The 13718-nt window shown below is 37.8% G+C and overlaps 1 protein-coding gene and 1 non-coding gene across 6 annotated transcripts in view; one reads left to right on the top strand and one right to left on the bottom strand.

The window, feature by feature from the left end:
• The window catches only part of ZFAND4 (zinc finger AN1-type containing 4), a 95446-nt gene that overhangs the window by 8717 nt on the left and 73011 nt on the right, over positions 1 to 13718 (top strand). For 3 of the 5 annotated variants that reach the window (XM_045068715.1, XM_045068714.1, XM_045068716.1), the window contains exon 2: positions 897 to 1197. The exons of 1 other annotated variant lie outside the window; for it this stretch is intronic. In XM_045068715.1, the coding sequence (XP_044924650.1) occupies positions 936 to 1197 (262 nt within the window). In that variant the 5' untranslated portion in view covers positions 897 to 935. Of the gene's footprint in view, positions 1 to 896; positions 1198 to 13718 lie in introns of those variants that run through there. One more of the 5 variants, XM_045068718.1, reaches the window with a different exon arrangement.
• LOC123388803 lies at positions 1612 to 1713 on the bottom strand. The gene has a single exon (XR_006603307.1). It is a non-coding gene; the product is annotated as a U6 spliceosomal RNA (small nuclear RNA).

Here is a 13718-nt window from a genome sequence, read left to right as displayed (position 1 = left end):
ATTGGTATCATTTCAGTGCTGTACTGTTAGATAACTTCTAGAATGCTTATTGATTATTTAATGAGTCGTATTTTTAAGGACTGTTCTTTTATTCAGAGTGATTTAGATGTACCATGGTTATAAAATTATATTTTGTATGGGTTAGAAAACATAATTTACATGGTTTAGTATAGGATATACATAAAATTCCCCAAATCTTGCAAATATGTATCTCTGTGTTGAGTTCATTGTTTTAAATGTCATTAACAACAAAAATATATTGACTCTGAAAAACAATCTGAGGGGTTTTGAAGCTGCGGGGGTGTATGGGAGGTTGGGGGAACCAGGTGGTGGGTATTAGAGAGGGCACGGATTGCATGGAGCACTGTTGTGTGGTGCAAAAAACAAGGAATACTGTTATGCTGAAAATAAAAAATATATATATGTGTATATATATATATATTTGTTAAATATGTACTATAAGTAAATGTGCTGAGCTCTAGAAGGATACAGGAATTATTGTAAATATCCCTGTTTTCGGTAATCTTACAGTCTGATTGGGAGAGTGGTTTTGGAGATAAACTTCAAAGATAAATTAAGTACTAAAAAGAGTTCTGGGGCTGTCTGGCATATTGATATGGGCCAGAGTTATTCAGAAAGTCTTTTTTTTTTTAGATTTTATTTATTTATTTGACAGAGCTAGAGAGATCACAAGTAGACAGAGAGAGCGGGAAACAGGCTCCCCACTGAGCAGAAAAACCGACGTGGGGCTTGATCCCAGAACTGTGGGATCATGACCTGAGCTGAAGGCAGAGGCTTAACCCACTGAGCCACCCAGGTGCCCTTATTCAGAAAATCATTATAGCAGAATAAGACTTCCAGATAGTCTCATTAAAAAAATATTCTTTTTTTTTTAGGTACAAAATTCAAAACATGAACAACAATATATATTACCAATGTTTAAAGCTGATTTGGCTAGAACTGGAATACAGTTGCCTACAACATATTCCAGAAGAATTAGAAAACTCAAAGTAATGGATAACAGAAAAGATCCTCCATTCTTCAATGAAGATAACGTGGGACCATTTTACTACAAACTTCCTTTCTATGATACCATGGAGCTCTTCATTGAAACATTGACTGGAACATGTTTTGAGCTGAGAGTTTCACCCTTTGAAGCTGTTATTTCTGTGAAAGCAAAAATTCAAAGATTGGAAGGTATTTCTCTTTGATTTTAGGGTAAAATTTAGGATTAAATTTATTCATCAAGAATGTATAGTAATTCTAACTTTCCTTATGGATAAAATGTCAAACCTATATGGAATTAAGAAAAATAAGATAATATACCCCGTATACTCCTTACTCAGTTTCAGCAGTTATTCTGAAATAACTTCCACTTCTACCAGATTCTTTTGAAGGAAATCCCTGGCATTGTGGTAATAGTGTGTGAAATAATATTTTAAAATAATTTTTCAACAGGTTATCATGACATGCAAAATATGCCATAAGTACCTTACAGTTACTTTCAGTGGAAAATCATAATTGAGTTCCCTTTTAGTGACCTTCTTTACCTATTTATACTACTTTGCAAATACCTTTCTTTTTTTTACTTTTATTATTTATGTATTTATTTAAAATACGGAATGCTTCACGAATTTGCATGTCATCCTAGCACATGGGCTAATCTTCTCTGTATTGTTCCAATTTTAGTATATGTGCTGCCAAAGTGAGCACTTTTCTTCTTTTAGTGTGGAGGTTTTCTAAAAGTTTTGGTTTACATTTACATATATTTGAAGTTTCCTCAGTATAGCAGGGATGCTGAATATTGTGCAGTGTCCCTCTGGTTAACATGTTTGTGACAGGTATCATAAATTAATTTGTGTTAAAATTAGAGTCTTTTTCTTTGTATTTTGTGGATTTCAGAAATAAGTGGTATTTGCCATTGTAGTTGTTAGAACCCAGTATGTACTTGAAAATTAATTGTCTCTATAACAGTAAGTGGGTCTTGCTGTAATTTAGAAGTAATAACTAGCATTGCCCCCTGTCCAGTTTAAGTTCTGAATTGTAGGATGATTAGGGTTGGAATCTTTTGTTTTTGTAAAGTCAAGGATCCTGGTGGCTAAGCTTCTAAATATTTGCTGTTCTCTTCCAACTAACTTCTATTAAGTTAGTGGCCAGCTGAGTCCAGTGAACACATTAGTATATAGAGTAATGGCACACGAAACATCTTTTCCCTCAAGTGATTTGCTGAGACATGAAGTCAGCATAGGTTATTTTGGCATTGTTCTGCTTCGTTATTAATATGATGGCATAGTGATATCTTTTTAGGAGCAGGAAGATAAAACCCTCTTGTGTTTAAATTTCTGTATTTCCCCCCTTTCAAGGATTTTGGATAATCATCGGCAGCAAAAGCATTTTAGAGAGTATCTTAGTATTTTTTTTTCTTTAATTTTTAAATTTATTTTATTTTATTTTTAAAATATTTTACTTACTTATTTGACAGAGAGAGCAAAAGAGGGAACATAGCAGGGGGAATGGGAGAGGGAGAAGCAGGGTTCCTGATGTGGGGCTTGATCCCAGGACCTTGGGCTCATGACCTGAGCCGAAGGAAGATACCTAATGACTGAGCCACCTGGCAACACCCCCCCTTTTTAATATTATTTTATTTATTTATCTGACAGAGAGAGAATGCGCGCGCGCATGTGCGCGCACATAAGCAAGGCAAGCAGCAGGCAGAGAGAGAGGAAGAGGGAGAAGTAGACTCGCCGGTGAGCCAAGAGCCTGACATGGGGTTTAGTCTCAGGGCCCTGGGATCATGACCTGAGCCAAAGGCAGACGCTTAACTGACTGAGCCACCCAGGCACCCCTTGCTTAGGTATCTTAGTGTCTAGTAAACTTGAGTTTACAGAAGACTGGGGCCTCATCCAAGGGAAATGTTTAATTGCTGACAGAGTTGGTTTCAGAGCCAAGATGGGAACTTCCTGTCCTCTGTAGGAGTAGGCTTCATTAGTGTAGAAGCAGTGGCTTTGTAGTTACTGGACAGTTGAATCTTTTTTTTTTTTTAATTTAAAAATTTTTTTATAAACACATATAATATATTATTAGCCCCAGGGGTACAGGTCTGTGAATCGCCAGGTTTACACACTTCACAGCACTCACCATAGCACATACCCTCCCCAGTGCCCATAACCCCACCACCCTCTCCCAACTCCCCTCCCCACAGCAACCCTCAGTTTGTTTTGTAAGATTGAGAGTCCTTACGGTTTGTCTCCCTCCTGAACCCATCTTGTTTCATTTATTCTTTTCCTACCCCCAAACCCCACATGTTGCATCTCCACTTCCTCATATCAGGGAGATCATATGATAGTTGTCTTTCTCTGATTGACTTATTTTGCTAAGCATAATACCCTCTAGTTCCATCCACATTGTCGCAAATGGCAAGATTTCATTTCTTTTGGTGGCTGCATAGTATTCCATTGTATATATATACCACATCTTCTTTATCCATTCGTCTGTTGATGGACATCTAGGTTCTTTCCATAGTTTGGCTATTGTGGACATTGCTGCTATAAACATTTGGGTGCATGTGCCCCTTCGGATCACTACGTTTGTATCTTTAGGGTAAATACCTAGTAGTGCAATTGCTGGGTTGTAGGGTAGCTCTATTTTCAACATTTTGAGGAACCTCCATGCTGTTTTCCAGAGTGGTTGCACCAGCTTGCATTCCCACCAACAGTGTAGGAGGGTTCCCCTTTCTCCGCATCCTCGCCAGCATCTGTCATTTCCTGACTTGTTGATTTTAGCCATTCTGACTGGTGTGAGGTGGTATCTCATTGTGGTTTTGATTTGTATTTCCCTGATGCCGAGTGATGTGGAGTACTTTTTCATGTGTCTGTTGGCCATCTGGATGTCTTTGCAGAAATGTCTGTTCATGTCCTCTGCCAATTTCTTTTTTTTTTTTAATTTTTTTTTAAAAGATTTTATTTATTTATTTACTTGACAGGACAGAGAGATCATAAGTAGTGAGAGAGGCAGGCAGAGAGAGAGAGGAGGAAGCAGGCTCCCCACTGAGCAGAGAGCCCGATGCGGGGCTCGATCCCAGGACCCTGGGATCATGTCCTGAGCCAAAGGCAGAGGCCTTAAACCACTGAGCCACCTAGGCGCCCCAAATTTCTTGATTGGATTATTTGTTCTTTGGGTGTTGAGTCTGATAAGCTCTTCATAGATTTTGGATACTAGCCCTTTATCTGATAGGTCATTTGCAAATATCTTCTCCTATTCTGTCAGTTGCCTTTTGGTTTTGTTAACTGTTTCCTTTGCTGTGTAAAAGCTTTTGATCTTGATGAAGTCCCAATAGTTCATTTTTGCTCTTGCTTCGCTTGCCTTTGGCGATGTTCCTAAGAAGAAGTTGCTGCAGGTGAGGTCGAAGAGGTTGCTGCCTGTGTTCTCCTCAAGGATTTTGATGGATTCCTTTCACACATTGAGGTCCTTCATCCATTTTGAGTCCATTTCCATGTGTGGTGTAAGGAAATGGTCCAATTTCATTTTTCTGCATGTGGCTGTCCCAATTTTCCCAGCACCATTTGTTGAAGAGGCTGTCTTTTTTCCATTGGACATTCTTTCCTGCTTTGTCGAAGATTCGTTGACCATAGAGTTGAGGGTCTACTTCTGGGCTCTCTATTCTGTTTCATTGATCTATGTGTCTGTTTTTGTGCCAGTACCGTACTGTCTTGATGATGACAGCTTTGTAATAGAGCCTGAAGTCCGGAATTGTGATGCCACCAACTTTGGCTTTCTTTTTCAATATTCCTTTGGCTATTCAAGGTCTTTTCTGGTTCCATATAAATTTTAGGATTATTTGTTTCATTTCTTTGAAAAAAATGGATGGGGTTTTGATAAGGATTGCCTTAAATGTGTAGATTGCTTTAGGTAGCATAGACCTTCTCACAATATTTGTTCTTCCAATTCATGAGCGTGGAACATTTTTCCATATCTTTGTGTCTTCCTCAGTTTCTTCCTTGAGTACTTTATACTTTTCTGAGTATAAGATTCTTGGCCTCTTTCGTTAGGTTTATTTCTAGGTATCTTATGATTTTGGGTGCAATTGTAAATGGGATTGACTCCTTAATTTCTCTGTCTTCTCTCTATTGTTGGTATAAAGAAATGCAACTGATTTCTGTACATTGATTTTATATCCTGACACTTTACTGAATTCCTGTATAAGTTCTAGCAGTTTTGGAGTGGAGTCTTTTGGATTTTCCACCTAAAGGATCATATCATCTGCAAAGAGTGATAGTTTGACTTCTTCTTTGCCAATTTGGATACCTTTAATTTCTTTTTGTTGTCTGATTGCTGAGGCTAGGACTTCTAGTACTATGTTGAATAGCAGTGGTGATAAAGGACATCCCTGCTATGTTCCTGACCTTAGCGGAAAAGCTTTTAGTTTTGCTCCATTGAGAATGATATTTGCAGTGGGTTTTTCCGAGATGGCTTTGATAATATTGAGGTATGTGCCCTCTATCCCTACACTTCAGAGAGTTTTGATCAGGAAGGGATGCTGTACTTTGTCAAATGCTTTTTCAGCATCTATTGAGAGTATCATATGGTTCTTGTTCTTTCTTTTATTAATGTATTGTATCATATTGATTCATTGGCGGATGTTGAACCAACCTTGCAGCTCTGGAATAAATCCCACTTGGTCATGGTGAATAATTTTTTTAATGTACTGTTGGATCCTATTGGCTAGTATTTTGGTGAGAATTTTTGCATCTGTGTTCATCAAGGATATTGGTCTGTAGTTCTCTTTTTTGATGGAGTCTTTGTCTGGTTTTGGGATCAAGGTAATGCTGGCCTCATAAAATGAGTCTGGAAGTTTTCCTTCCATTTCTATTTTTTGGAATAGTTTCAGAAATTAATTCTTCTTTAAACGTTTGGTAGAATTCCCCTGAGAAGCCATCTGGCCCTGTGCTCTTGTTTCTTGGGAGATTCTTGATGACTACTTCAATCTCCTTACTGGTTATGGGTCTGTTCAAGTTTTCTATTTCATCCAGGTTCAGTTGTGGTAGTTTATATGTCTCTAGGAATGCATCCATTTCTTCCAGATTGTCAAATTTGCTGGCATATAGTTGCTCATAGATTCTTTCTTTAGAATTTTTTTTAATTTTATTTTTTCCTTATTCTAATATTTTTAATTTTACTCTTGCCTCTTTTAATACTTTTTTAAAATTAATTTTTAATTTCTTTTCAGCGTAACAATATTCATTGTTTTTGCACCACACCCAGTGCTCCATGCAATCCGTGCCCTCCCTAATACCCACCACCTTGTTCCCCTAACTTCCCACCTCCCACCCCCTCAAGACCCTCAGATTGTTTTTCAGAGTCTGTAGGCTCTCATTTTTCACCTCCCCTTCCAGTTTCCCTCAACTCCCTTCTCCTCTCCATCTCCCCATATCCTCCATGTTATTTGTTATGCTCCACAAATAAGTGAAACCATATGATGATTGACTCTTTCTGCTTGACTTACTTCACTCAGCATAATCTCTTCCAGTCCCGTCCATGTTGCTACAAAAGTTGGGTATTCGTCCTTTCTGATGGAGGCATAATACTCCATAGTGTAGATGGACCACATCTTCCTTATCCATTTGTCCTTTGAAGGGCATCTTGGTTCTTTCCATAGTTTGGCAACCGTGGCCATTGCTGCTATAAACAGGTGCTATAAACATTGGGGTACAGATGGCCCTTCTTTTCACTACATCTGTATCTTTGGGGTAAATACCCAGTATTGCAATTTCAGGGTCATAGCGAAGTTCTATTTTTAATTTCTTGAGGAATCTCCACACTCTTCTCCAAAGTGGCTGCACCAACTTGCATTCCCACCAATAGTGTAAGAGGGTTCCCCTTTTTTCTAACACATGTGTTTCCTGTCTTGCTAATTTTGGTTATTCTAACTGGTGTAAGGTGGTATCTCAATGTGGTTTTAATTTGAATCTCCCTGATGGCTAGTGATGATGAACATTTTTTCATGTGTCTGATAGCCATTTGTATATCTTCATTTGAGAAGTGTCTGTTCACGTCTTCTGCCCATTTTTTGATACAATTATCTGATTTGTGTGTGTTGAGTTTGAGGAGTTCTTTATAGATCCTGGATATCAGCCTCTTATAAGTTCTTATAATTGTTTGTATTTCTTTGGTGTTGGTTGTGATCTCTCCTCTTTCATTTATGATTTTACTTACTTGGGCCCTTTCTCTTCTTTTTGATAAGTCTGGCCAAAGGTTTATCAATCTTATTAATTCTTTCAAAGAAACAGGTCCTAGTTTTGTTGATTTATTCTTAGACAGTTGAATATTAATATAGATGTTTATAAAGCAAATAGTTACTGGTAAATTCAATGAGGTAAAATAAAATAGTAAATACAAATCTTGCTGTCATAACAAAATACCATAGACTAGGTAGCTTAAACAACAGGCATTTATTGTCTTATAGTTCTGGAGCTTGAAAGTCTGAGATCAGGGTACTAGCATGGTCAGATTCTACTAAGGGCTTTCTTTCTGACTTACAAACTGCCTTTTTCTTGCTGTGTCCTCATATCACGGCAGGAGAGAGAGCGCACATGTGCTCTGACATCTCTTTTAAGGGCACTGATCCCACCATGAGGGCCTTATTCTAAACCTCATTTAAGCCTAATTATCTCCCAGAGATCATGACTCTAAATACCATTACACTGGAGTTTGGGCCTCAAAATAAAAATTGAGGATAAGGACACAGTTCAGTCCATAGCACCTACCATAAGCTGTCAGTAGATCTTAATTCCTTTTCCCCTTCCTGATCCTTATATCCCTCATGTGTTTCTTTTCTCCTGTTCTCCATACTTTCTTGTAACTTTCTGCAGCCCATGGACACTGATAATCATTCTGTTCTTCAGGAGGCTTCAAGAAGGCATCTTTCATGAAAAATAAATTTGGGGGGTGCCTGGGTGGCTCAGTGGGTTAAAGCCTCTGCCTTTGGCTCAGGTCATGATCCCAGGGTCCTGGGATCGAGCCCCGCATCGGGCTCTCTGCTCAGCGGGGAGCCTGCTTCCTCTTCTCTTTCTCTGCCTGCCTCTCTGTCTACTTGTGGTCTCTGCCTGTCAAAGAAATAAATAAAATCTTAAAAAAAAAAAAAAAGAAAAATGAATTTTGATTTTTTTCTGGGTGGTCTATTTCTTTTCTTTCCTTTTCCTTTCTTTCTTTTCTTTTTTTTTTAAGAGAGACTGAGTGTGAAGGGTCGTAGAGAGGCAGAGGGAGAGAAAGAATCCTAAGCAGGCTCCACACCCAGCACAGAGCCAGGTGCAGGGCTTGATCTCACAACCCTGAGATCATGACCTGAGCCGAAATCACGAGTCGGATGCTTAACTGACTGTGTCACCCAAGGACCCGTGGTCTTTCTCTTTATACCCAAGAATGTGCTGGTAGGAATGACAGGGCTGTAGCAGGAAGGAAGCAGAATCTGCAAGGGAACTTTCAATGGTCCCTGAAGAGACAGGAGTATGGGAGCCAGACTGCCTGATTTCATATTTCTAGCTGAGCCGATTATTTAACCTCTAATTACCTCAGCTGTGCTAATTCAAAGTAGGAATAATAATAGTACCAGTCACAAAAAGTTGTTAGGATTCCTAGTTAATAAATATAAAACATTTAGCAGAGCATCCGTGTTCTTTATCAGGGGAAAATGGTTACTCTGTAGAGAGTGTGCAGTATGTACCCACGGATATGAGAACTATGTCCTTGGGAGGAAATGTAATTTAGCTCTCTTAGTTTTTCAGAGAAGGCGAAATTTTCAGAGCTTATTACCTAGAACAATGGTCTGCAAAGGAGAATGCATACTAGGAGGATATGAGAAATAATCCAGTGGAATTTGGAAAGAGAACGTGTGCCAAGAAATATAAGGGATTATTGTCATTTGGTTCATGATTGCCACGGGCAGTGGATTTCTCACACATCTAGTCCTTGGCACTACTACTGCCTGTAAAGATTTCTCTTCTGTGCATGGGATAGGGTTTTTTCCCTGGCCTTCATATGAGTGGGTGGGACCCTGTTATTAGTTCTGGTCAGTGAGCTATGAAAAGAAGTCTTTCTCAGCCTGAGTCCTGAATAACTGTAGTGAACAGAAAACCCTTGCTGATATGCTATGGACATGTAACATGAGCAAGAAATCAGTTTTTGTTTTAAGCCACTAACATCTCTGGGGTTGTTGGGGGGTGTTCAGCATAACCTACTTTATGGTTCCCCTCTGACCCTCCCCACTGTCGTGCCCTTTCTCTCTCATTCTCTCTCTTTCTAATAATAAATAATTTTTTTTTTTTAGAGAGTTGACCCATTTATCATTATGTAATGCCTCTCTTTATCCCTGATCTTTCCTTCCACTGAAGTCTACTTTGTCTGCAATTGATACAGCAACTCCAACTTTTTAATTTATTTTGATTAAATTAAATTTAATTAATTAATTATCTATTTTTAAAGATTTTATTTATTTGACAGAGAGAGAGTGCACAAGCAAGGGGAGCTGTAGGACAAGGGAGAGAGAGAAGCAGGCTCTGCACTGAGTAGGGAGGCTGATATGGGGCTTGATCTCAAGACCCTGGGATCATGACCTGAGCCAAAGGCAGGCCGTTAACCATCTGAGCCACCCAGGCATCCCTATGCTTTCAATCTATATATATCTTTATGTTTAAAATGCATTTCTTATAGACAATATATAGTTGAGTCTTCAGTTTTGATCAAGTCTGACGATCTCTATGTTTAAAGAGTTTTATCTCTAAGAGATAAAACTGATGTTTAAAATTATTTTTTATATTGTTGGCTTAATGACTGCTGTGTTATTACTTTCTGTTCATCCTCCTGGTTCTTTGTTACTTCATTTCCACTCTTTTCTGCCTTTTGTGGTTGTAATTAAAGGCTCTCTTCTTACTCCTTATTCCGGCAGAGCCTGCTTCTCCCTCTGCCTCTGCCTGCAGCTTCCGCTGTTTGTGTGTGTGTGCTCTCTCTCTCTCAAATAAATAAATCTTAAAAAAAAAAAAAAAACCCAAAACTCTCTTCTTGCTTACAGGATTTGTAATGAAAAGTTCTCTATAATTATTGTCTAGTTTTTACCTCTCCTTTGCTTTTCTGCAGTTTGGTATGACATGCCTAGGTGTAGCTTTAAAATTTTTATCCTGTTTGGTGTTCTCTGAGTTTCCTCTTCTCTGCTTTGGTATATCTTGTTAATTTTGGAAAATTCTGGGTCATTATTACTTAAAATATTTCATCTGTTCTATTTTCTCTTTCTTCTAGCATTCCAGTTACACCTTTTAAAATTTTTCCATAGTTCTTGGCTGTGGATTTGGATTTCTTTTTTTTTTTTTTCTTAGTATTTCAATTTGCGAAGTTTCCATCAACATTTCTTTAAGCTCACTGAGTCTGTCGTTGACATATCCAGTCTACTGGGTTTTTAAAATATGCCATTGTTTTTTACTTCCAGTATTTAGTTTTAATTCTTTTGTATACTTTCAGTCTGTTTTTTCATGTTGTCTACTTTTTCATTAGATTTCTTAACACATTTATCATAGTTATTTTAATCTCCCTATCTGATAATTACAAAATCTGTCATATCTGAGTCTGGTTCTGATGTTTACTTTATTTCTTCATACTGTGATTTCCTTGAGCATGCCTTGTAATTTTTTTTTTTTGAGAGCCAGATGTGATGTTATTATGTAATAATAACTGAATTAAATAGCTTTTATATTAAACTAGCCAGGAGTTGGGCTTTGGTTAATGTTTGTTGTAGCTGTAAGTGCCAGAGGCTTCAGATTCCTCTAGTTTCCTTGTTTTGTCTCCCTTGCTGTCTATGGGTTTCTGTAAGAATTCCTGCTTCAAAAGAATTTGTCTTGTAACTTACGTATAAACCACTGTTATTATGTTAGATCTTTGTTAGTATGGTGGTAAAGTATTGGGGAAGGGAAAACATCTCTAATCTTATTCAGTCTCATTCTTCTGCTGGACCTGTGTTCCTGGGCCATGACCTTCAATGTGTTTGTTAGTATCTCCCCTCCCCCTACCCTGTTATTACTTAGGTGCAATAAGAAGGCTAGACGGGTCTGGAATCAGTGAAATATCCTTACCCCAGATGAGATAAAGTTCTGATAAAGTGAGTATAGACCTTTATTATGGAGACTGCTCTGAACTTTTTCTTTTCTTTTCTTTTTAAAATTTTATTTATTTATTTGACAGGGAGAGAACACAAGCAGGCAGAGCAGCAGGGAGAGGGAAGGGGAGAAGCAGGCCCCCCGCTGAGCAAGGAGCCTGTCAAGGGGTGATCCCAGGATCCGGGGCCCATGACCTGAGCCTAAATCAGTCGCCCAACCACCTGAGCTACCCAGGCACCCCCTGAACTTTTTCTTAATGTTTGTTTCTACTCCCTCTGCCTGGGCTACAAGACGATCTTTCTTGACTCTTCACAGGGAGAACCAGGTGGGACTCTTAGAGATAAAACTCTTAATTGTATGGAAGCCCTCCCCAAACTGTGGCCTCCAGGAATTCCTCAATCTTATGCTAGTCCATCTACAGCCTTCACCAATTCATTGAACTTGCCATTTCAGTGTTTCTTCAGGTAAACAGATTGTAGCTGTAACTCTCAGGATTTTCATATCTCTGTAGATTTTGGGGTGATGATTTGTCCTCCTCCCTATGTCTCTAATGAATTGAAGAAGGGTTGTTGGTTTTCAATTTGTTCAGCTTTTTTGTTTTGTTTTAAGTTTGGGAGTGGCAACTTTTAAGCTCTTTTAAGATATTACATGTAGTATCTGAAACTGGAAGTCTCAATATTGTTTTTAAGGTAACTACATCTATCAAGACCCTATTTCTGAATGAGGTCACATGTTGAGGTCTTGAGGGTTAGGGTTAAGACTTCAATATATGGGGGTGCCTGGGTGGCTCAGTGGGTTAAACCCTCTGCTTTTGGCTCAGGTCATGTTCCCGGGGTCCCGGGATCGAGCCCCGTATCGGGCTCTCTGCTCAGCAGGGAGCCTGCTTCCCTCCTCTCTCTCTCTGCCTTCCTCTCTGTCTACTTGTGAGATCTCTCTGTCAAATAAATAAAATCTTAAAAAAAAAAAAAGACTTCAATATATGAACTTTTGGGAGACACAAGAAAACCCATATGTAGTGTATAATTTTATTGTTATTGGCAAACATTACTGTCTTGTAACTGTCACCACAATCAAGAACCCCACTAAAATCCTCCTGTGCCTGGAAGCAAAGGGGAAAAGAGAGAAAATCTGGTATTTCAGTACAGTGAGAAGTTGGCTCAAGAGATAAATCTGTTCCTCAAATTCTACAACCACCATGTTTTTGTTTTGTTTTGCCACCTACTTTCTGGTACTGCAAGATGCTTTTGGATCATCTTGTATACGTACTGTACTGTCTTAGAATCAGCCACTTCTTCAAGGAGTCCTGGTTCCTTTTATTGGAGTAGTCTTAGAAACCAAGATTTGGGCATGACAACTGACTTTTCAGCCACAATAATAGAAACCAGAAGACAGTGGAATATTATCTTTACAAGGCTGAGAAAAATAACAATCTCTAGAATTGAGTTTGTCTTTCTAGGATGATGACAAAGTAAAGATATTTCCAGAAAAAACAAAACTTGAATTTCCAAACAACAAACTCTTGCAAAAGGAACTGCTAAAGGAAATATCTTAGAAGACAAATGATCTCTAAAGGAAGTTGGTGCAGGATGGAATGATTATGAAAATGACAACTTGTGGGTAAATCTAAATAAACATTTCTTAATAAAATAATAATGTATGAAGGTTTGAAAAAATAGAATTAAAGTGCTGGTAACAATGACATAAGTGAAGAAAGAGTTGTTTGTAATAACAGTGCTAAAGCTGCTAGCATTGTTCATGAAGAGGGTAAAGATGTGATTAGCTCTAAATTTTATCAAATATGATCATTTAAATTTCCAGAGTAATCATTAGAGATTAGAAATGGAGTTATCTGATTTCCAAATGGTAGAAGTACCTTACCTTCTTCTATTTGTCTAAATTAATTCATAAAGGAGGCAGGCAGTTAAACCAGAGCAAGTAGAAAGCACAAAATAAGAGGGTAAAATTAAAAAAGAATGTATCAGTAATACCAATAATGTAAAGTGTATTAAAAAAAGTCTCTCATTGAATGACCACAATTGATGGATTAGTTAAAAAGCCTGTGAAATTCTCTTCACAAGAGACTTAATGTAAAGTGTAAGAACCTCAAAATGTTGAAAGGACTGAAAAAGATTCACTAGGCAAATATTATCCTGAAGAAAGCTGGTGTTTCTGTATTAATAATTATGTAAAATATATTTAAAGTGAAACATGTGAACAAATCATATAGCTATGTTTATAGTAGTATTGTTGATAATTTTAAAATTGTGGAAACACTCAGAAGAGTATACTAATAATGAAGTATAAAGAGTATACTAATTAATGAATAAATTGTGATATATGTAAATATTATATATTGGAATAGAATTCTGTGGAATAGAATTACAACAAGGAAAATTATTGGAATAATAGCTTCATGCCTGACATGGATAAATTAAAAACAATGCTGAATTAAAAAAGCAAATCTTGGAGAAACAAATACACTATGATTCTACTTATATAAAGCTTAAAAAAGGGGCAAAAGAAACCATACTACACACTGAAGTAAAGGAATAACAAAAATCAGAGGAATAATTCACACCA

Source organism: Mustela putorius, unplaced genomic scaffold (assembly GCF_011764305.1).
Source record: "Mustela putorius furo isolate JIRA1106 unplaced genomic scaffold, ASM1176430v1.1 tig00003909_pilon_pilon_pilon, whole genome shotgun sequence".
Taxonomy (NCBI): Eukaryota; Metazoa; Chordata; class Mammalia; order Carnivora; family Mustelidae; genus Mustela; species Mustela putorius.
This window is presented reverse-complemented; position numbering and strand designations above follow the sequence as displayed.